At 49.0% G+C, this 23,147-nt stretch overlaps 1 protein-coding gene across 1 annotated transcript in view; it reads right to left on the bottom strand.

Moving 5' to 3' along the window:
* Window positions 1-4,952: 4,952 nt before the first annotated feature.
* Fads2 (fatty acid desaturase 2) overlaps window positions 4,953-23,147 on the bottom strand; it is a 38,065-nt gene continuing 19,870 nt past the window's right edge. Inside the window, exons 5-12 of the mRNA XM_021199139.2 lie at window positions 22,722-22,847; window positions 12,415-12,475; window positions 12,123-12,199; window positions 8,266-8,363; window positions 8,004-8,100; window positions 7,354-7,433; window positions 6,428-6,553; window positions 4,953-6,065 (exon numbers count right to left, since the gene is read on the bottom strand). Of these exons, the coding sequence (XP_021054798.1) occupies window positions 6,014-6,065; window positions 6,428-6,553; window positions 7,354-7,433; window positions 8,004-8,100; window positions 8,266-8,363; window positions 12,123-12,199; window positions 12,415-12,475; window positions 22,722-22,847 (717 nt within the window). The 3' untranslated portion in view covers window positions 4,953-6,013. The remainder of the gene's footprint in view (window positions 6,066-6,427; window positions 6,554-7,353; window positions 7,434-8,003; window positions 8,101-8,265; window positions 8,364-12,122; window positions 12,200-12,414; window positions 12,476-22,721; window positions 22,848-23,147) is intronic.

Below are 23,147 nucleotides of genomic sequence, written 5' to 3' on the forward strand. Positions count from 1 at the left end.
GCCAAGTGTTGGACTTTCATAAATGTTGGAGCCAAATCTGCTTCAGACTTGGTGGAGGGGGCATCAGTGTGAAGCTGGGATGGAATGTAAGGAGTTCCTCTCTACCCGGGGTGCGCTGGGTCATGGAGGCAGCAGCTACTCTATCTTGGCTCTACCCCATGGTTTGTTCCTACACTGAGCAGCATCCGGGGGTGGGGGGGTTATGTACTCAAGAGCCTATGGTTAAGGATCACACCTGCAGGAGCCTCTGGATTATGGGATGGGAAAGCCTATATGTCTGTACTGGCTTCCTATAGTCCTCTATGCAGGAGGGCCCAGGAGTGGGAGCTCTGCTACACTTGACATTGCACAACAGTTGTAGTGCTGAATACTCAGAGGCTCAAGTGTGGCCATTCTATTTAAATAGTCCTTTAAATCTAAGGACTATTTCTTGAGCAGGAACTAACCTCTCACTTGGCCTCAGGATCTTCATCTGGACAATGGGTACAGCTGACAGTTGACTGCACTATCAACCTTTGAACAGCTCAAGGCAGAAGTTTTGCTTTATCTTCCTTCTCTCCAAAGTGTTAAGGATGCTCCCTTCAAGCTAAGCACTGCAGTCTGGGAGGGCATCCCTTCCCTAGTGCTAAAAAACATCCAACTCAGTGCTGTAGGCATACTAGTACTAGGCAAGTACTCCGCTACTGACCTAAACCCAAGTTTGGTGAGAGAGGAGAGGGGACAGTGGACTCTTTTCAGCCCCAGCACCGACACCCCATGGCTCCAAGCTGGGCTACAGATCTTTAAAGAGGTCTCAGAAGCTTTAGGCTGTAGCAATCCCAGCAGAGATGCTAAACTGAGGTCTCATCACCAGCTGTGGGGACTACCCCGCCCTCTCCCCACTCCCTGTGACCTCCTTGCCTAGGGAAGTACCAGTAGAAACCTCCTGGATAAAGCAAGGGAAGCAGACGTCCCATCAGCTGCTGCGCCCCTACCTTGTTCTGTTCCGTTCAGCTTCTGCCTCCCTTTCCCTGGGGTTAGGTGGATGGGGATAAGTCATGTATCTGCTAGGACTGAAGGCTGCTTGACCTCAAGGAAGGAATTCAAGCTCTTAAAGCATCACTTCCAACGTGGTAAGAAATGAAAAGGATGCCCTAGGAAGGCTCATGCCAAAAGGCAGGCGCAGAAGTGTATTTCAAAGCTTTATGCGTATGTCCCCGTGCCTCTGGGCTGAACTGTTTTGTTCTCTGAGGCAAGCCCTTTGCTTTCTCTGGACTTTATTTTCTTCCTCAGGTAAGGACTGACATCCCTTGAAAGGCACTTCTAAGCCCTGTACATATACTTGTAATCCAAGGTACTTAACAGAAGGATCACAAGTTCAAAGGCAGCCAAGGCGACTTAATAAAATACTGTTTGAGACGATAATCATAAATATTTTAGGGGCCTGGGGATGTAACTCAGTAGGAAGACTTCTAGCATGTGTATGCTCTGAGTCAAGCTCTAACACACACCCACACATACCACTACTTCTTGCCTCAAAAGCAAATTCCTTATACCCAGAGTGTATCACACCGTCTTTTTGTACTTCTGTTCCCTGAAGGAAGTCCCCTTTCCCATCCAAACTTTGATGATCCTAATACCACATAGGTATGTCCGATGGGGGGAGGGGGCATTCCCTCAGCATACTGTCTGGAAGCACTTGGTCTCCACTCTGGCAGTCAGATTTCTGTTGGTGTCTCAGACATGCTTAGGGATGTGCCTGCTCAGAGGAATCAGCCAGCCTGCAGCACCACCCACGGGTATCCACATGACTGCAGCGTGGACTGTGTTTCATGCTGCCCCTAGTGGAAGCCATGGGGAATGTGCTTTCTCCCTCCAAATCCTGAGTTATATAATAAAATACCCTGCAGAGACCCCTGCCTTTAGGGCTCTTCCTTCTACACGGAGCCCATTACTGATAGATCATCTTTGTCCCATTCTCCCCTCATCTATGCTATATCTCCTGGCAGTGGGTCACCTCCACTCACCTGAGTCCGTCTTCCTGTAGAGATCACAGACCACACTTAGCAAGAGGACAGGAAAAGGCCGTGGTAGTACCTTTGAAAGACCCCACTGTCTCCCTTTCTGTTTTCTATACAAGAGTCCTGAGTCCAGAAAGAAAGGTTCCAAAGGGAAGTCATGGCTTGTTTGTCCTTTCAGTCAACCAATAGCTAAGAGACTTCAGTGGCCAGCTCCCACAAACCAGCCTCTGCCTTTGTGGGTGCGGCTGGCGGTGGGGAGATAAAGGCCTTGCGAAAGAACGATGTGTAAACATACCGTGTCCTTAAAACATACTGTGTTCTTAAAGACATCAATACTTTCCAAGCCCTGTTTCCTGTTACTAGCTCTCTTAGGCATTATTAGCTCTTGAACCAAATGGTTTGAAGCAAAACCCAAGGGCCTTCCAAGTCCAAAAAGAAAGAAAAAGAAAAAGGCTTGATGCTGGCAGGAGGGGGTGGGGCCACTGTGAAGTCCTAAGACACTGGGCGGTTTTATGTTTCAATTATCAGTGAACCCAGTCTGACTAGAAATTGCAGTCCTGCCGATCAAAAGAACACCAGTGTCCAGATCCTACAGCAAGTCTTTTCCTCCAGCCCATTTGCAGGTCACCAGATGACCTGCTGGGACCCACTGCTGTGTGATCAATCCCATAGCAGCTGTCTTCTGTGTAGTCCTGTCCAGCGCAGCATCGCCAAGCCAGCTGAGCCACAACAGGCCCAAGGCATGGTAGCCCAAGTGGCTGTCATCTCTCTCTGTTCCTTTACCTTCTTGCCTGAGGCCTTCCCCTCCCTCCCAGTGGCCCGGAGGGCTCCCATGGGGTCAGCTGGACATACAAGGAACCAGTCAAACTGCTGATAACCTCTGGGCTTCTAGTTATACACACAGATAGACACGCACAGATGTCCAAGGTGCTCCAACAGCCCCAAAGACACCTATGAGTCTGGTGTCTGGTGTCTGCTCATACTACCTCAAAGATGGTATGGTTTTGGGTTTTGTTTTCAATAGCACCCCATGCCTTATCATCTCCTCCACCTGAACTAACTGCCCCACAGCCTGCCTCTACCCACGGGGCCTTCTGTACAGTATGACATTTGGTATGATGGGGTAAAGGGGAAGAGATGGCCAAGCCAACTGGGTTAGAAGAAAGTATTCCCCATGCATGCTCTGATTGATCTGCTGTCACTGTACTGCCTCAGGGTGACAGCTCTCTGGTGTCAGCTTCTTGGCCTGTAAGATGGGTTTCATTAGGCTGGGCTTTGAATATTAGAGAAGTCCATGACTTTGTTAGGGACAGAACCCACCCCACAACTTTGGGGATACTGGCCAAGAGCCTCAGTTGAGCACTGTAACAAGAGAGGAGCTATTCATGTAGAGAGCAGGAATGGATGTCCTCTGCTCTGGACTTTAGGTAGTACTCAAGACAGAAGTGAGGAGTGTAAATGAGAAAATCCAAGCTCGTGGATGTGAGCCTAGATTTACCTTCACAGCTGAGACACCTATCCCTGCCAGGTTCCCTTCAGTCACCCTCCTGCTCCCCAGATCTCTGGGTATCAGCTGCCATAGACCCCACATTCACAGTTGGCAGGGTTTGGCCTGAGGCATTCTGGATATTGGGGGGCCAGGTCCAGCCCAAGCAGCAAGTGGAAGACAAACATAGGTAAGTTCTGAAGACGGGTTCAACAAAGTCTGCCATCACCAAAGTCTCCAGTGGGCTTATCAGTCAGGTGAGGCCAAGGCTCGTGGAGACTGACAGAAATCAGCTTTGGAGGCATTCTATCCCGTGGTTTCTTTTCCTCAAGGAGGAAACTCTGGCAGTGAGTACCCTAGAGATGAGGTGGAGGAGGACTCAGAAGATCCGTGACAATGTCTGCCATTCCAAGTCCTATGCTAGTTACAGTGTAGTCGCTGGGAATCATCCCCACAGACTGCCTACTATCCCTCCATACTTAGATGGATAGGTTCTGATCACCCATGGAGATGAGATCTCTCTCTGCTGGAGCTCCCCCCAGCCTTGCTGGGAACAGCTAGGAGGCCAACAAAAACCTCGTGAGTATTAGCTACCCCATGCCTGATGGCTCTTCTTTGACACCTCTGGAGTGACATGGCCCTCTGAGCCTGTTCCGAGATGGATGCAGCATGGGTCCAATTGCAAGGTGAACTGGGCAGGCACCTCAGGTGCAGATTATTCTGGCTTCCCAGGCTGGAGGTCTGACCAGGGCGTAGGCACTGTAACCAGGGCTGGACCGATATAGACCTTCCCTAGGCTGTAGACTCCACATGGGCACAGCAACACAAAATAAAAGCCCCAGCCTCCAGGACCTTCACCGTCTCTCAGAGAGGACCAGGGTTCTGTTCACCACCTGCCTTAACAGGCCCTTCTCTTGTGGGGCAGCACCGCCCTTCCTCCCAGACCCTGCATTACCACACCTGTGACATCAGCATACAGGAACACTAGCCATCCATTGATCTTGGTCAACTACAGGCAAGAGAGAATAAAATTACTCTTTTTTTTTTTTTTTTTTTTTAATTTCCCAAAAAAAGTAGAGGCGGGGAACAAGATGATACAAATGACTGCCATCTCCTTATGGGTTCTCTGCCTCTGTGGAGCAATACCAACTGGTCTCTCTTGGCTCATGGGGTCCTAGAGGGCTTGCCCTGTGCAGGCCCAGCCTTTTCCTCAAGTTTACATATTGGTTGGTTAGTCCAGTTAGACCTCAGAATGACACAGCGTGGGTCCACTCCTGCTATAGCCGACATCCCCCCTCCCACCTGCCCTCACCTCATGCCCTCAGCCTCCTCTTCCCTCTACACTCCTGCCTGAGCCCCACTGGGTACTCCCAACAGCCCTCCTGAGACATCCCACCTTACCCTGTGTCTCCTGCCTTCCCGAGAGCAGCAACCTCAAGGCCACAGCTTATACTGTGGCCTCGATGGAGAAGCCTAGCTCTACCTGAAAGGGCAAGGGGCACCGGTAAAGATGGATTGTCCCAAGACCCAGCCAGCCCATCTGCTACTCTCCTATTAAGAAGAATTCTGTAGGAAATGTTAACACAACAGCTAAAACAAACAAACAAACATCTGTAAAGACAGGGATGAGCCAATAAGAAGCCAAGTGCTGGCCAGATTGGCTGCTCTATTCCGGGGAGAGCTGCTTAGGGACTCTACTGCAAGGCCCACATTCTCTAGACCAAGCATCTGGAACTGGCCAGAGGATCTGGAAAAAGATCTGATCCTTCTCGAATCTTGGGCCTTTTTACTAAGAAGCACCTGACTGTAGTGGGAGAGGTTAAGTTTCCAGGCTGGTCAGTCCATCCTTCAACCTAGCTACTGGCTCTGCTGAGCCCACAACAAGGAACACTCCCTTTGGTTTCTGGAGTTGGGTAGATGATGAAATAGAACCTGTACAAACCCTAGGGTCTGGAGTTGTAATGGTGGGCATGAGAGAACTTTTCCTTGGGCCTCAAAGTCTAAGCGGGTCCTTGGCAGCTGGATGGAAGCCTCGAGTACCAATCCCAGCCATGGGAAAGACACTCAGAACAGAGCATATCTTCACCCAAATGACTACACCATAGTGCTGGCAGGGAGTGTAGAGCCAAGTCCTGGACCCCTGTTCCACAGGCCCCCCAGAGTGTCTGTGGGACAGAATGGGATAGGAACTAGGCTGCCAAGAGCAGAATCTTATACCAGGAATCTTTAGGTGCAGAAGTTAAAGGCAGACACATAACCACCTGGGACAGCCACCTCTCCGGCTCTTTGGGAGAAGGGACTGGGAGGCAGAGGGGATGGGGTTAGGGCTGACAAAGAGGGAACTCCATGAAGATGGAGTAGGTAGGGGTGAGGGAAGAGAACAAGAAAGGATGCAAGACAAGCACAGGGAATGTGAGCCAGCAGACACTTCAGTCTCATGAGAACCCTTCAGAACAAAAGCCCTCCCCTCCCTCTGGCTGTCACCCAACAGTGCCCCTTTCCCGAGGGTGCCCTGAAGACGGCAGCTTCATTTATGTAGGTAGGCATCCAACCACAGCTCCCCAGACTTCTTCAGTGAGCTGCAAATAGAGAGAGGGGGGCAGGGCTCAGGAACCAGGATGGAAAGGAACCTCAGCCTCCAGGCAGTGAGATGTGTGGGAAGTCATGTTGGGACGCCAGGTGCTTCCTCTCAGCTACTGACTGGGGCTCGCCACTTACCACAGGATACCACAGGATTAGTCAGTAGTGGGCTACTGACTAATGCACCCCAGGGAAGCCCCTGGGAAAGGAGAGAGGGGAGGTCCTCTTCTAGCCCTGGGTAGACCAGAGTCCCCACTGTGAGCTAGAGTCGCCAGCCATGTGCCTCTCACCTCAGCCCCACCCCATCTCTGGCCCCTTCCAGTGCTCCAGAGCTCCAGCCCTTGTCAAGCTCAGCCCTCACCTCACAATGTCGAGCAGGGCCCTCAGCAGCGGCTTCTCCTGGTATTCAATGCCATGCTTGGCGCAGAGAGACTTCACCAGTGGGGCAATCTTGTGCAGGTTGTGCCGTGGCATAGTGGGGAAGAGGCTGGGGGAGCAGGTGGGCAGAGTGAGTGCAACCCAAGACCCGTGCTCTCCACCACCTCTCCAACCCAGAGAGGCAGGCGGGGCTGAGGTCCTATCTGAAACCAGGACAACTGCCTGAAGATGTTACTAGTGGTGTGGAGAGGGGCAGTTTATGAACAGGGGCACTGCAGAAAGCTGTATTGAACAGCCAAACACAAGGGTCTCGTGTGAAAGAAAGAAAGAAAGAAAGAAAGAAAGAAAGAAAGAAAGAAAGAAAGAAAGAAAGAAAGAAAGAAAGAAAGAAAGAAAGAAAGAAAGACGGTATCAGGTCTCATCATGTGGGAGCCAAGACAGAAGACCCATGTAAGTTCAACACTAAGCCAAAAAAAAAAAAAAAAAAAAAAGAGGAAATGAAAGAAACAGATGGAAGATGAGAAGCATAATAAAAGATGAGAGATAAAGGAAGAGGCAGCAGGCAGCAGGGACAGTCCTTTGGCCCCCTGTGTACCAGATATGCTATCTAGCTGGTCCTCAGTTTCCCAGCCAATAACCAGGCCCTTTATAGGTCTGCAGGATAGTCTTGTAAGCTTTCTGTATCTGCAAAGAGGCCACACAGGAAGGAGTGCGGTCCCCAGGATGTCCCATGTGGCACAGAGCCCCTCTCCTGCCCAGCTGTGCTCTAGGGTGGGGTGGTAGTTTTGCCAACAAGAGGACATAAACCTCGTGGCACCCTTGGCCTGTGGGTTAGTGGCCACTGCCCTCCCGCTCCTTGTCTCCCCTCTTCCCCTCCCAACCCCCACAGCATTGCTGGACTGCACTCACTGGTGCTCAATCTGGAAATTGAGGTGCCCGCTGAACCAGTCATTGAAGAAGGATTGCTCCACATTGCAGGTGGCTGCCAGCTGCAGAGGGGACAGGGGATCAGTGGCTGGGGTGTAAGAACAAAACCAAAGGACCTGGACTTGCCCCATAAAGGTCACCTTAGCCAGGGTCTTAGGGCCTCTCTCTAGGTCATACCATTCTAGCCTCACCCTCCCAGACTCCCTGAGTTTCCTCTGGTAGATTCTTATCACTCCTTCCATATTTCCTTCTGTGTTGTTTTTAACTTATCCTGGCCTTGGACTCCTGATCTTCCTGTTTCTACCTCCCAAGTACTAAGATTATATTATGGGTCGCCACATTGAGTATATTGGGTGCCAGAGATAAGACCCAGGATTTTATGCATGCTAGGCAAACACCAACTGAGCTACGTCCCCAATCTTCTGCCCTCCTTTCTTGCTTAACTGAGGCTGCCACACCAACTGAGCTGCGTCCCCAATCTTCCTACCATCCTTTCTTGCTCTGAGGCTGCCAGTAGGCAACAAGTAGCCCTAGGGAAGGTTTGTATAGCCCTGGATCCACAGAGGCAGGGTGCAGGCAAGGGCATGGGACAGCTTTCCAGGGCCCCCGTGACTACCTTTGCCTCCCCTCACCTGGCTGCTGAACCAGTCCCGGTAGTGATCAAGATCAATCTCCATAACGAGATGGTTCATCTGTGTGACCCACACAAACCAGTGGCTCTCCAGGAACCTAGAAGACAAAAGAGCTCAGTGCTGAAGCCTCAGGTGGGAGATAGGCAGCCACAAAAAGCCACTGTACCTACCCTACCCCCATGGCTGGTACAGGGTTCATATCACAGCCCTGGCAAAGCCAGTGCTCTCAAAAGCACAGGGTGAACCAGCAAAGTTGGGGTACCTGATAAAGTTGAGGAAAACCAGGGCTCCCAAGATGCCGTAGAAAGGGATGTAGGTGTAGAAGAAACGCATATAGTAGCTGATGGCCCAAGCCAAGTCCTGTAGGGTAAATAAGAGTAGACTTAACCTGCCCCACCCTCCTTGGCATGGTGCAACTGACCACAGGGGCATGTATATACACAGCTGACACTGCTTGTCACAGGTGTTCATAAGAAACCACAGCAGGCTGCTAGGAAGTTGGACACCGTGCCCAGTCATACACTTGCCTCAACTACCTCTTTGCATGGAGTCTGCATGTGAGTTTCAGGAAAGAAATGGGATATTGGCTAGCAGGTAGCCAGTAGGTCCAGAGGATTCTAATGTGAGCCTCTAACATGTGGCCAGGTCAGTGGTCATCCTCTGCCTTGCCCCTCTTCAGGCACCTGGATTTCCTTCCTTTCTGGGAAGGAAAAGGCCAAAGGACACACCCCATCCCTGAGGACACACCCTATCCCTGTCAGTGACCCAGACTAGGTCTCTTCTCAGGTTAGATTCTCTTCTTGGCCCCTCTCCTCTCCTCATTTTGTCTGCTTCTCTTTGGTAGCAAGGTCCCAAGCTTGAATGACTCCTCTGGGAAGCCTCTGCCCTCTGTCACAGCCTCACAAGCAGTCATTCTGCTGAGAAATCCACATCCCTCCATTTCCTCTGCTACTAAAGCTGTGTGTCTCGGCTGGACCACAGCCAGAGCCTCCCTTTGCTCTCCAGCTGATGGTCCTCATGCATCCAGGACAACTAATGACCTATAGCAGATCCCAACTCTTTGATATAATACCCTCCCCTGTAAGCCAAGTGGCCATAGGCCACAGGCTACAGGACCCACAGGTCCTTTTGCCTAAGCACCCTAATTCTCTCTCTAGACCTTTACACAAACTTTTGGCTGTCAGGAGTGCTCATAAGCAGCCATGCTTATGCAGAAGCTTATTTTATCAAGGACCCACCTCTTTGAGGCAATGGGAGACCCCCACACAGAGGTGCTGGTGAGATGGTTCAGTGGTTAAGAGCACTGGCTACTCTTCCAGAGGACACATGTTCGATTCCCAGAACCCACATGGAGGCTCATGGCCATCTGTAATACTACTTCCAGGTGACCTGGTGCCATATGCTGGCCTCTGTGGGCACCAGACAGTGCACATGTAGACAAAACACATACACATGAAATTAAAAACAAAACAAAACAAAACAAAAGATCTTAAAATGACAACAGAATAGGGCACACTGGTGTCTTAGTTCAGATAGGAAATGAAGAACAAAACCAAGACTACATTAGTGAAGACATGGCAAATTCCAGAGCGATTTAGGGCACAAGGGTGGCCCTTGTTTAGTGCTTGCTTGGATGCAAGAAATTGAAGCAGGTCCTTGGCGTCATTCCAGGTTGTCAGAGTGCTGCCAGCTAAGTAGGAAAGGGGATGGGCACCTCGGGAGGACCAGTGTAGGAGCAGTTACAAGAGCCAGGGGTGGCTGAATACAACATACTCCGATTTAGGTGGCTGTCTTGGACAAGTGAAGCAGGCACAGCAGTTCTAGTTGTACTTTGATCATCCTTACTTTCTTTTCTTTTTCTTTCTTCTTCTTCTTTTTTATTTTTTTATTTTGGTGCTGAGTTTGAACTCTTAAAGTGTCATGCATGCTGGCAAGCACTCTGCCACTGAGCCACATGTCCAGTCCCATTTTAATCTATTGCATAAGTATGTATGTGTGTGTGTATTGTGTGCATATGCATAGGATGTGGTACACACACACACACACACACACACACACACACACACACACGGCTTGGGAGGTAGAGGCAGGAAGATTGAGTTCAAGGGTAGCCTGGGCAACATAATGAGAGCCTATCTCAAAATTAAGTAAATAAATGTATGGAGAGCCCAAGAGGTGAAGGTTTAAAGGTGTGTATTATCACACCTAGCCTTTGATGGGATTTTAAAAGGCTAAGAACATCCACTAAGGGCCTATGCACTTGTCTGTTCTCTCCTGAGGGCAGGGACCATGTTTTCATCATAGACAACTCTTTGCTCGTGGTGTATTCCTTAGTGCTTACTCTACCATGAGATGTACAAAAATCACAACTGTATTTCTATGTAAACCCAAGTTTACCTTCTCAAACCTATACACAGCCTGCCTCCCTCCATGGAGGTACCTCTAAGCCTGTTGTTTTGGGTAGAAACATGCCCTCTGTGATGGCTAATCTTGGTTGCCAACTTGCCTACATCTGAAATCAACTAAAAGAATCACAGAAGAATGAAGCTTTTGCTTTTCGATGTGTGCCCTCACTCTTGCTGGCAAGTTCATCTACCTTGTGGCTGTGACATTCTTTCATTGGTGTTAGAGCCTACTCTCTAGGAATCCTCTGGGACTCCAGCACCAAATTGGAACTTCTAAGACATTCTAAGACACGCAGATCCCTGGCTTTTCTGTCAGAGACAGTCATTGTGCTACTCTGACCACTGCCTGTAAGCTACTCTAGTAATCCTCTGTGTGTGTGTGTGTGTGTGTGTGTGTGTGTTCATTTTATCATTTCTGCTCTTTTAAAACTCTGACATACCTTCCCTACTCATACACTGACATCTAACCTCCAGCACCTCAAATAACAACGTCTTTGGAAGCACAGTCCTTGCTAATCGAACTCATCAAGACAGCTCATTCCTAAAGGTCCTAATGCAGCATGACTACTGTCATCCTATAAGAAAGGAACAAACTAGAAGTTCAGCTCAACTGATAAAGTGCTTGCAACTTTAATACCCAAAACCTACATACAAAAGCTGGGCACAATGGCACACATTTGTGATCCTGGTGCTGGGGAGGTACAGTCAGGCAGATCCTGGGCCTTGCTGGATAGTCTAGCCTAATCTCTAAACTCCAGGTCAGTGAGAGAGCCTGTGACACCTGAGGTTCTTGTGACTTGAATGAGGATGCTCCCACATAGGCCCATCTAGTGGAATACTTGGTCCCTAGCTGGTGTAACTGTTTGGGAAGGATTAGGAGATGTGGTGTTTTTGGAGGAGCTGTGTCACTGAGGGTGGGCTCTGAGCTTTCAAAGGTTCACATCATTCCCAGTTAACACCCTGCTTCACAGTTGTGTCTCAAGATGTGAGCTCTGAGCTTCAGTTCCAGCTTGCCTTCCTGCTGCCATCTTCCCTGCCATGGTGGTCGTGGACTCTCACCCTCTGAAACTGTAATCCCCCAACAAACTCCTTCTTTTACAAGTCACCTTGGTCATGGTGTCTTATCACAGCAATAGAAAAGTAACCAAGACAGTTATCATCTGGCCTCCACATGCACACACATGTAAGCACACCTACAAATTTACATGCAACCATACACACACACACACACACACACACACACACACACATTAGAAAAACAGGGGAACCCCTGAACACAGATGTGGACAGGCCCAGAGGGAAGATGATGTAAAGAGAGACAAAGAGAACCTGGTCACCTATCAGTCAAGGACAGGGACCTGGACCCCTCCACCTTACCCCCCAGCCCGATGGCAACTGACTTTAGACTTTGTGAGAGTGAGAAAGAAAATACGTTTCTATTGCTAAGGTTACCCACTACTGGTGAGCTAGGCTAACCTCTTGTCACACTGCCTTCAGGAACTTTCTAAGGGACTCTGCAAGGGCAATGGTTGCCAGGAGTCTTTAGACCTGACATACCATGGCCTTCTCAGCTCTGGTGGCCTCAGAGACAGTTTCTTCCCAAGAGTGACAAAGCAGCTACACTTCAGGGGAGCTGTCTGGGGACCCACAGGCCCACAGAGGAACCAGAGGCAAAGTCCTAGTCACGATACCACACCACCACTTCCTGACTTACCACCCAGTCCCTGCGCCTGATCATTGTCATGATGATCTGGTACTGGAAGTACATGGGGATGAGCAGCGGCGGTCCGACTGTAGAGAGAACACAGGCCTGTCAGAGGGGAGCCTGGGAGCCTAGATGATGCTTAACCGGGCCCAGAGGTGTTTCCACAAGCTGACTGCCGGCTCCCCTCTCTTGAATAGGTTTGCAATCATTTTCTCAGTTTGAAAAGGGTATGAGAGGAAGTGAGCCAGATGGGCATGCTGTGGTGAGAGCAAGGTTGGGGCCCTCGGGCAACCATACTCACTCAGGAAGAAGTATTCATGCTGGTGGTTGTAGGGCAGGTATTTCAGCTTCTTCTTGCCATACTGAGGAGAAAAGAGAGACAGTGAACACCTATGGTCCCCTACCTCCAGCCCACTTTATGCATCGCCCTCCTCAGCAGAGACCTTGTCTCTTTCCAATCTATCTGTATCCAGGTCCAACAAGGCTAGCAGCTGCCAATTTCCTTGGGCTTGGCTGCTCATGCCAGTGTTTTTACTGGAGTTTGGATCAAACCCCTGGCCTTGGCAGCCCACTGACCTATGCTCAGCTACCTGCCCTCAGTGGACCAATTAAATAAATGCATTAACAGAAAAAAGGAAAAAAAAAAAAAAAAACCAGAGAAAAGATATTTAGTCAATGTGGTCACATTGTAAAGTAAAAATAAAGAGGTTAAGTAAACCCTGTCATCACCACGCCCTCACCCATTTTTTGGATCCTAAAATGAGGTTTTGGTTTAAATCAAAAGCAAGAGGTATATAGAACTAAGCAGGCCTGGTCATGTGTGGCTCTGCTCATCACTGATCCATCTGTCTCTGTTCCAGTCTTTAGTGTAAGGTATTCTCACAAGTTCTGAGAATTGTGTGAGATTTCTTTCTGGGAGACAAGCTGTGCCTCTGGCTGGCATGAGGCGTCAGCTTTTCCTTCTCCCAGCATGCAATTCCTGGGGAATTTCCAATTTCTCGGGGGACTATTGTTCAATAGTCTGCAAGCCAAAGGGATCAGGCAGAAGCTTCTATTCAGAATAAGTTCGTTCCCGCCAGCTCTGTGAGGCCAAAACCTTGGCCAGCCTTCAGGTTGGTGGCTGAAGTTCAGGTTCACAGTTAATCACTACCCAAGGCCGTGAGAAGTATGCCTGCTTCGTGTTGTTTTCTTCCGCTGTAGTTTTATTGGGAGTACTGCGGATGGATTCCAAGGCTTAACCCATGGTAAGCAAGTCCTCTACCACTGATCTGCACTAGACCTAGCCCTTGGGGCATGAACAATAAAAATGCTTACACAAGCCTAGGTACCCCACAGGGAGCTTCTGGGGCCGTCTCTACCCTTTGGGGAATAATAGAGGCTCCCAGGTCTCCATGGAGGTGCTCCCTGGAGACTGTTAGCAGTTAAGAGAACCCAAACAAGGACCAGGAATCCTTAACAGTCACCGTCCTGGGAACATCTAGTCTGTGGGATCTCATGTCATTCCTATAGGCCAATCACTTTCCCCCAGTGGTTCTTGACACATGAGGAAGCCAAATGGACAGAAGAGGCCATAATGGGCTGGAGAGACAGATCATCTGTTAAGAGCATTTATTCTTCCAGAGGACCCTGGCTCGGTTTCCAGCACCAACATGGTGACTCATAAACAACTATATAACTCCAGTTCCAGGGGATCCGATGACCTCTTCTGACCTCTTTGGGCACGTTGCACTCATCCAGTGCACAGACATACGAGCAGGCAAAACAGTTATATAGATAATTTGCATGAAATGAATAAAAGCGGCAGCAGCAGACACCTTTTCATCCCAGAGCCTGATCCCTAGGGAGCAAGCAGCCCTACCAACAGCCGCTATGGCTCAGGAAGCACCCACTCTTCTTCTTGCAGTGCTGGGTGGGGGTGGGGTGGGAAGGGTAAGCTGTAGTGACAATTTTGGAATTTTGTTTTGTTTAAAACAACAACAAAGCAATAGTGCTGGAGAGATGGCTCAGCAGTTGAGAGCACTGACTGCTCTTCCAGACGTCCTGAATTCAATTCCCAGCAACCACATGGTGGCTCACAACTATCTGTAATGGGATCCGATGCCCTCTTCTGGTGTGTCTGGAGACAGCTACGGTGTACTCATATACACAAAATAAAAATAAGATAAATCTAAATCTAAAACTAAAATGAAAAAACAACCCCCCCCGGAAATATTATAAGATTCGGTTTTCATTTTAATTCCAGGCGTGAGATATGGGGCTGCTTCAGATTATTCGCAGCAGCTAGGATTTGCCTCATGCTCTAGCAGGGGCCCTGAGAGGTGGGGTAGATGGTTGGTTGGTTGGTGGTGGTTATTGGCGGCTACCGTTCATTACGTAATCGTATGCAAATAAGAAACAACAAGAAGTTAGATATCCACGATGGCAGAGATCAGACGTGCCCCAAGGAACTCAATGCACCCAATCAGCAGGAAGTAGCAGCCTGCTTTCTGATCCCCGACTTTAGTCAGAGAAGCTCTTTCCTTTTGTTGCTATCCTTTCTAATTCTCCTATCCAGGCTTAGGAGGTTGAAGAAAAAGGTGGAAGAAAGAAGAACCCACAAAGAAGCACAGACTGGCTAAAATAAGCCCATGTCTGGAGTCAACAGATCCAAACTTCTTAGACGCCGCTTCTTGCCAACACGGGGCCCATGTAGGTTCCCAGGCCTCTCTGAGCATGCTCGGCTTCCAAGTCATTTTCTAGTTAAGTGTTGCCAATGGGAACTTAGACATAATGACAAGCTGACTCCAGGACAATGCTACCCTTCCCTCTCCAGACCCAAAGATTTATGTCAAACCCCCCCCCCCCGAACACTGTTCCTTCATACTTTCCAGGGTCAGCAGAGCAAAAGTAGTTACAGATGGAAGAAAACTGGGATGTCTCCTAGTCTGACACTTCTGACCTCCAAGTGAGAACATGGAGTGGGACGTGTACGTCAGAATCACAGAGGTCCACGGGTTCCCACAAAGCAAGGGATGTGGGCAGGAACAAAGTCCAGCCTGTCCCCAGAATGTGCGTCTTGGTGCCAGTGGCTATGCTCACACGCCTGCTGAAGAACAACCAGAAATGATTCCTTTGTTCTTCGAGGCCTCCTGTGCCTTGGCAAGGATCTCATGCATTCCCAGAAAGTATGTCATGCACACCAAGTCTGTCATTAGGGTTAGACCTGAGGTTGGCCTTGGAGAGGTCAGAGCCAAGGAAGCCTCAGAGGGGCCTTTGAAGGTTTCACAGTAAAGGGAGGAGATGTGAAATGCTGGCACAGAGGAAAGACACACACACACACCCCTAAAGTGCCCAATGAATGGGGAGAACAGCAGCCTAGGCAAATGTGTGGACAGGCCCTGGGTCCAGCTCTGACCACCTCCCAGAAGCCAAGGAACTGGCATGCAGGCCTAGCCTTGGAATACAGGATTCCTAGTCCTAGTAGACTCCCTTCCCCATCAAATCCAAGCCCGCAGTTTATCTGTTCCCGCTTAAGACTGTGCTAGCTAGTTTTATGTCAATTTGACTCAAACCAGAATCACTGCAAAGGAGGGGGTCTCAATTGGGAAGATGCCTCAGTCATATTGGCCTATAAACAGGCTTGCAGGGTATTTTCTTAATTAGTGATTGATGTGGGAGGGCCCAGCCTGTTGTGGGTGGTGCCATGCCTGGCCAGGTAGTTCTGGGTTCTGTAAGAAAGCAGGCTGAGCAAGCCACAAAGGGCAAGCCGGTAAGCAGCACTGCTTCATGGCCTCTGTGCCTCAGCTCCTAACCCAGGTTCTTGTGTTGCTTGAATTCCTGTCCTGACTTCTTTCAGTGATGAGCTATGATGTGGAAGTTAAGTCAAATAAACCATTTCCTCCCCAACTTGCTTTTGGTCATGGTGCTTCATCATAGCAATAGTAACCCTAACTAAGACAGAGACTGAGCATCAAGAAGAATCTTCAGGTCAGCAGAGGTCAGAAGGCCCCCTTAAAGGACCACTGGAGGGAGCTGTCAGGGGAGACCCTTTGAAGGCTGTATTTCTGTAGCAAGTATTGTTTCCACTGGTTGATGATCACTGTAGAGGATGGCTGAGACTGTAGGGCTGGCTCCAGCTGGCAAGNATTGTTGGTTCCCACATGCGCTTTTCAGCATCCCAGACTGACCCACCTACATGGCCAGACCACCCCAGACACTGGCAGGTCTCGGTGCCAGCCCCTGTGGATGCTCAACCTTAGGGTTACAGGGACTCAGCACTGGAAACAATTCTCTGTTAAACCAAACTGCTTAACCTCCCTGACCTTTGAGTTCCTTGCTGCAAATCGGAGGCATGATGTGTCCTTCATAGGGATTCCAAGAGCCCACTGGATGGATGGTGAACAGAAGGTCAGTTCCAGTAACATCTTCATGCACAAAATGACGCACTGACCTAGCACTGCACGTGTGTCCACTCAATGTCCTCTGAAGGACAGCTGAGAGGTGTGTTAGGGTATGGCTGAACCAACTCTCTTATCTAAAACTCATTTGCATGGTTCATACTGACTGTCAGCTTCCTGGGTGATTCTAGATTGAGTTCATTGAGGTTGGAAGATCCACCTTAAATGCAGGTGGCACCGAGATATGGCTTAGGGTCTTAAGATGGAGAAAAAAGAAGAAGAAGAAAGCAATCTGAACTTTTATCCCTCCCTCTGATTCCTGACTGGCTCCCCTTGAACTGTAAGCCAAAGAAACTCTCCCTCCCCCAAGTTGCTTCTTTTCAGTCAAATCAATGAGAAAAGAAACAAGTACACCCACACGGCCCAACTTGGTCTTAGGGACACCAGGCCCTGCCCTCTGATGACTCTGAAGCTTGTTTTACTTGGCCAATAGCTTGTTAAGTCATGAGATTGAAGAAAGGACGGAGAGAGGTGTTTTAGAATGCAGAGCTAGGAGGGTGCACACTTGGCTTCTTTTCGGAAAGCTGAACTTAACCAACAGAGACATTTCTAAGGACTGGCATGCTGGTGGCTTGGATGGTAGTTCTACCATGACTTTGAGTATGTCATTTCCTTTCTGCCCTAATGGTTCTAGTTACAAAACGTTAATGACAGCTTCTGCCTCTCAGGTTAAATAAGGAGTAAGTGGGGTGAACGCCTGATACTCCTTGGGGTGCAGGTCCACAGACTCACTCAGCAAGTTACTCTTCCTTCTAGTTGGGGGCTGCCAGGCCAAAGTGTGGGGACCAGAGAGCACTGCTCATCCCCTTTCCTGTCTAACCCAGAAAGTAAGTTTGGGAGACAGCACACTTAGAGGGGAGGGGGCCAGAAAGACAAAGGGTACCTTCACCAACTAGTCAAGCTTGTGGCCAGAGCCCAGGAGGGAGATGGTGGACATTTGCTCTGTGCCGGGCTATGTTGGGAGCATGGAACGTGGGCTTTGATGTTGCAGGTGTTCACAGTGAACCGAGTCTCTGATGAGACGAGCATACTTACACTTTAGAAAGGATGCATTTTTCATGTTTCTTTTATGTGTATATGTGTGCATGTGTGAGATACCTGTGGAGGGCAGAAGAGGGTGTCAGATCGTGTCAGATCCCCTGGAGCTGGAGTTACAAACAGCTGGGAGCTGCCCAACATGGTTGGTTAGGAGCTGAACTCTGCTAGGAACTAGGTCTTCTGCAAGAGCAGCAATCGATTTTAACCAGCTCCTGCGCTTATACTTACGAACAGTATTGAAACTGTTAAGACAATGGAAACTGTTGAAGTTGGACTGAACACATTTTGCCCTGTGAGAGGCCATGAGACTATAAGAACAAGCGAGGGGAAGGTTACAGCATAAAAAAGGGGTGTGTCCGGGCATTAAGAGACGGCACTGTGACAGTTGCTACTGATTATTAACTTGACAGGCTCCCTAGACTCACCAAGAAACAAGCCTCTGGTTTCCATGGTGAGGGATTAGCCAGATGAAGTGGACTGAGGAGGACTGACCTACACTAACTGTAGGCAGTGTTATTCCTCATGCTGGGATCCTAGGGTGGATAAAATGGAGAAAGCAAGCAAAACAAAGCTGAGCTGAGCATCCACCTCTGTGCCCGACTGCAGATGCAGTGACTGGCCAGCTCCCTCCCGCCATGCCTTTCCTTACTGCCACGCCTTCCCTACCACCATGGAGGGTATCGCCTTTAACTCCAAATCCTAATAAATCCTTCCTCCTTTAAACCGCTTGTCAGGCCTTTTGTGGCAGCAAGAAGAAAAATAAATGGTACATCAGACCCAGGCAAGGTCGTGTTTCAGGTCTGAAATGAAGTCTGAAAAGTGACAAGGGCCTCCTTTGTCTGTCTAGGGCTGAGGGGCGGTTTGGCAGGAGTTGCCACAAGGTCGGTTGCTGCCACTGGGAACTCACAAAGGCATATACAGAGCAGTGAGCAACATGGCCCCAGCAGGCACTGGCAGGATGCTAGATGCTCATCCAAGTCTCCACGAAGAGAGCCACGTATGTCCTAGGAACTGCGGTAGGGACTGAAGGTCTGCTAGACACAGGGAGATAAGGAGAATGCAGTGTGCTTCCTAGGAGAGTGGAGGAGGAAGCCCTCGGGCAGGTAAGCTGCTAGCACTTCTAGGAGCACACTGGCTAGACTCTGAGGATAGTGACATAGCAAAGGGCTGGGGGAGCAAACAAGATGGTTGCACACACCACAGATTAATTAGGCCAAGGGTTCCCGCCCAGTGCTTAGACCCCAAGCAGAAACGACACAGTGGTGCCAGTGGAGAGACATTGGCCTCCTTATTTGTAAGAGTATGGTTGATTGATTGCCTTTCCGGGGCAGTTAAACCAGGGGGAAAAGCTAGCATCATGAAGAGGCCTGGGGCATACTACGTAGGCACAATGAGCCAGCCATCAACTGCGTCCTGAATACTGCAACGTGCATGTCTGAAAAAGGAGCCTGCACCAAGTGCTAAGCACAGCCGAAAGCTTTGTCCAGGCTGCACAACCTGCCTCCCGAGAGGGGACCAACAGTCTAGAGCAGACACTGGGGTACAGGAGAGCTCAAGCTTATGTTTGGGAAGGGCAATGAAGCCCCTTAGTGGCTGAGGGTACTGACCGACTCCAGAGAATGTAAAAGCAGACCATTTCACACCCAAATCCTACTGGGGAAAAATTACAACCTGAGGGCCACTGAGATGGCTCAGAGGCTAAAGGAAGTTGCTGCGAAGACTGATAACTTCAGTTACATCCCCAGAACCCACGAGGTAGGAGAACAGAACAGACTCCTACAAGTAGTTCTCTGACCTCATGCTGGGGCCCATACCCGGACACATGGACCACATGCCAATTAAATGCATCCGTGTAAAAACTGCCCCACCCCCACCCCAGGCTAGAAGCTGAGGTGCGAAGCCATAAAACACTGAAAATACTCTGTGTGAAAAACTTTGCTAAACCGAAAAGAAACTGAATGCATATTGCCGCATAAAACAAACTCAGAACACCCTCCCAGAAATCATAAGTATGACCAGATGGTGGAAGTCTGCTCTTAACATTTCTATGAGTCGAATGCCCTTGTGGCTGGTCTGCTCTGTCAGGCATCAGTTCTGGGGCCTGGAATGGAGGCTCAAGCCCTTGAGTCATAGCTGTTGGGATGATTGGGGCTCTGTTGAGATGGGCTGGACTAAGTGTCACTTCACGTAGAGACCAGGGCTCCTTTCAGCCAGCACGGTCTCTTGGGCACTTGCACAAAGTTAAACCAGAAACCCAGGAAACATGGGGTTTCTCTTGTAAACACCCCAATGCCCGAGAGAGACTTTCCATGGTGATACTAGCCGCCATCTTCAAATGCCACTGCCAATAGGACCAGCAACCTCTGGAAATCTCCCTCCAAAAGCCAGCATCCCAGCATTGGAGAAGTGGGATGGGACAGAATTCATCAGCTACTGTGCAGCTGGTCTGCAGAGCTGGGAAGCCTGGCTTTCCTTTACATGTTAGAAACTCAGGGCTGTGTGGTAAGAACCAATAGCTTTACTACAGGCATTAAGGAAGTCTTTGTCCTCGCTATCAAAAGACTTCTAAGTAATCAACTCTACTAACCAAACACTTCAAACCAAAGCTAATAAGCCATTTCCCAGAAGAGAAACAGAGACAGGTGTTGGGCAGAAAGTAAAATCCCTGCCTAGCCAAAGTTCAGAGCTGTGGCTGAGGTCCTGTGCACCTTGGATCAGACAAGGCTGCAAACCAGAATTGATGGGGACAGACTCTCTTTTGTCTATGCCATAAGCCTTGGATGCCAACACAGCTAGGGTACTCTTTCTATGACCCTGTTTACTGAGAGTAAGTTTGTATTCTCTCATAACAGCTTGTTGAGGGCTCTGCTCTGCCCAGCGCTGTAATTTTCCTTCACGATACTAGCATTGAACCCAAGGCCTTGAGCATGCTGCACAAGGACTTTGCCACTGAGCTACACCTACAGCTTGTCTTGTGTTCATCCTCAGCATATTATCTCCATTCAACGTGGGGCGCGCGCGCGCACACACACACACACACACACACACACACAAGGATAGTTTTTTTCTCTTCCTTTTTATAAATTAAACCCTAATATAAAGGCTCTAATTTTAAAAAGTATAGAGTGATTTCCCCCTACTCTCTTTAAAGGACAATATCTTGTTAAGCAGACCAGGCTAGTTATCAAATTCACAGTAATTCTTCTCAGTGTCCTGATGTCTGAGATTAGAGACATATACAACCATGCCTGGACTGAGCACATTCTTTAAATGCAATAAGAGTGCTTTATTTAACTTACTTATTTGTTTGTTTGTTGATTGATTGATCAAATGTGTTTAGATATGTTGCCTGTGTGTATGCCTGTGCACTACTCGAATGCCTGGAAAGCCCAGAAAGGGTGTAGGATCCTCTGGGACTAGAGCTGCCAATGGTTGTGAGCTTCCATATGCAAGTGCCGAGAATCAAACCGGGGCCCTCAAATTCTGAGCTGCCTCTCCAGCCCTACTATATATTTTTAAAATTAGTACTTTTTAAAATTAATATTCTTTAACCCCTCATTTATGTGTGTGAGTGTGTGTGTGAATGTGTGTGAGTGTGTGTGTGTGTGTGTGTGGGTGTATTGTATGAGTGTGTGTGTGACAGTGCACAGTACATGTGCAGAGGGTGTGTGTGTGTGTGTATGTGTGTGTGTGTGTGTGTGTGACAGTGCACAGTGCATGTGCAGAGGTCGGAGGATAATTTAGGGGTTTGCTTCTTTCCTCCATCATTATGTGGGTCCTAGGAATGAAGCTCAGATTATCAGCCCTGGCAGCCATCCTGCTTGGTCCTTTATTTTGTTTTTGACATTTGACTTTGAAAAGAGTCTCATTATCTAGACCCAAGTTAAGCTAGAATTAGAAATCCTCCTGCCTCTATGTCCTATTACCATGCCTTGCTGCGTGTACTTCTACTAAGTGATGGTGTGGAGAATCACAGGGGAAGAGTGACGGGCTTAGTGGTACAACATGTGCTTACCATGTGACAGGCACTGAGTCTGAACCCAACACTTCCCCCAAAGAGGGAAATTAAAATTAGCAGCACTGTCAAATGAAGTAATGCCATGCTGTAAGGTACAGACAGGTAGATACTACACGGTCCCCAGAGGATGACACAGTCTTCCAGGACTTGTGGAACAAGGTCTGCATTAAGAGAAGCAGTGAGCTGCAGAATAGAAGGCATGCTTCATTTCTAGTTTTTTGTTTTGTTCTGTTCTGTTCTGTTTTGTTTTGTTTTTCAAGACAGGGTTTCTGTGTATAGCCCTGGCTGTCCTGGAACTCACTTTGTAGACCAGGCTGGCCTCGAACTCAGAAATCCGCCTGCCTCTGCCTCCCAAGTGCTGGGATTAAAGGCGTGCGCCACCACCGCCCAGCTTTTTGTTGTTGTTGTTGTTGTTGTTGTTTTTTAAAAAAACAAGATATATGCATGTTCACTTGCAAACAGAAGGTATTGAAGGCTGGAGTCGGGACTTAGCAGCAGGCACTTACAAAGCTATTTGGCGTCTCATTAACAGTGGTTACTCTTGGGTCCATAAAACCTGACGCTGAGAGGTGATGGAGTTAAGACACTAAACATATATTTCTATACTGCTTCAATGTTTGTACCAAGTAGGTCCTATACTAATAATAAAAAATAAAATGATACTAAAGTAAGTGTGGGTAAATAGAAGGAGGTGTCCTAGCAGCCAAAGATCTGAAGGCTTGTCCTGGCCTAACTGGTAAATGACCAGACCTTCCTACTATCACTTCCTGTCTGTTCGAGCCTTCCTTTCTCATCTGCTTAAACAGGCTGCTGCTTTCCAGATAATGCTTCCTGCACATGAGCTGGCCCTCTAGACCTATCCTGGAGGCCTAGAATTTTGCCTTCCTGAAACATCTGACCCACTTTCCTGTGGGCCGGAGGGACGTGCTGAGAGGCTCAGAGGCTGTGTCCAGTACCCTGGAGGAAAGGTGCTCTGTGTACATTGCAGCGGGGATAACTTGAGATGACTAGGAAAGGGTTCTGGGTGGCAGAAGGTGCTGACATCCCAGCGGAACGCTGAGCCTACAGGACTCCTTCCCTCCTCCCATGACATCTCCTAATCAACACGGTTCATACCTCAAGGGGCTGCCACTCGCCAAGGACAAACACGTGCAGGCTCTTTATGTCCGGGTCCTTGTGGAAGATGTTGGGCTTGGCATGGTGCTGGAAATGTCGATGATTCCACCAGTTGGCTGAGGCACCCTGTAAGGGAGGGGAGCTAGGTGAGCCACAGAGACCAGTGAACTTGCCAGTGATGGACCCTGATGGGAACCGGGTCCTGGTACCCACACCACCAGTAGCTAGCTTCCCCATCACACATGGGGCTTGTGCCTGGAGTTCCTGGAACTCAGACTATAACTCTGCCACGTCTGAGCCCAGAGTACTGCTCAGTTCTGAAAGAAGTCAAGTCACTTCTCCAGCCTCAATTTCCCCAGGACTGAGCAAGGAGAAAGCACTTCAGAAACAGTGAAGTCATCTCTACCAGGGACCAGCAGTTTCATT

This window comes from Mus pahari, chromosome 1 (genome assembly GCF_900095145.1).
Source record: "Mus pahari chromosome 1, PAHARI_EIJ_v1.1, whole genome shotgun sequence".
In the NCBI taxonomy this organism is placed as follows: domain Eukaryota; kingdom Metazoa; phylum Chordata; class Mammalia; order Rodentia; family Muridae; genus Mus; species Mus pahari.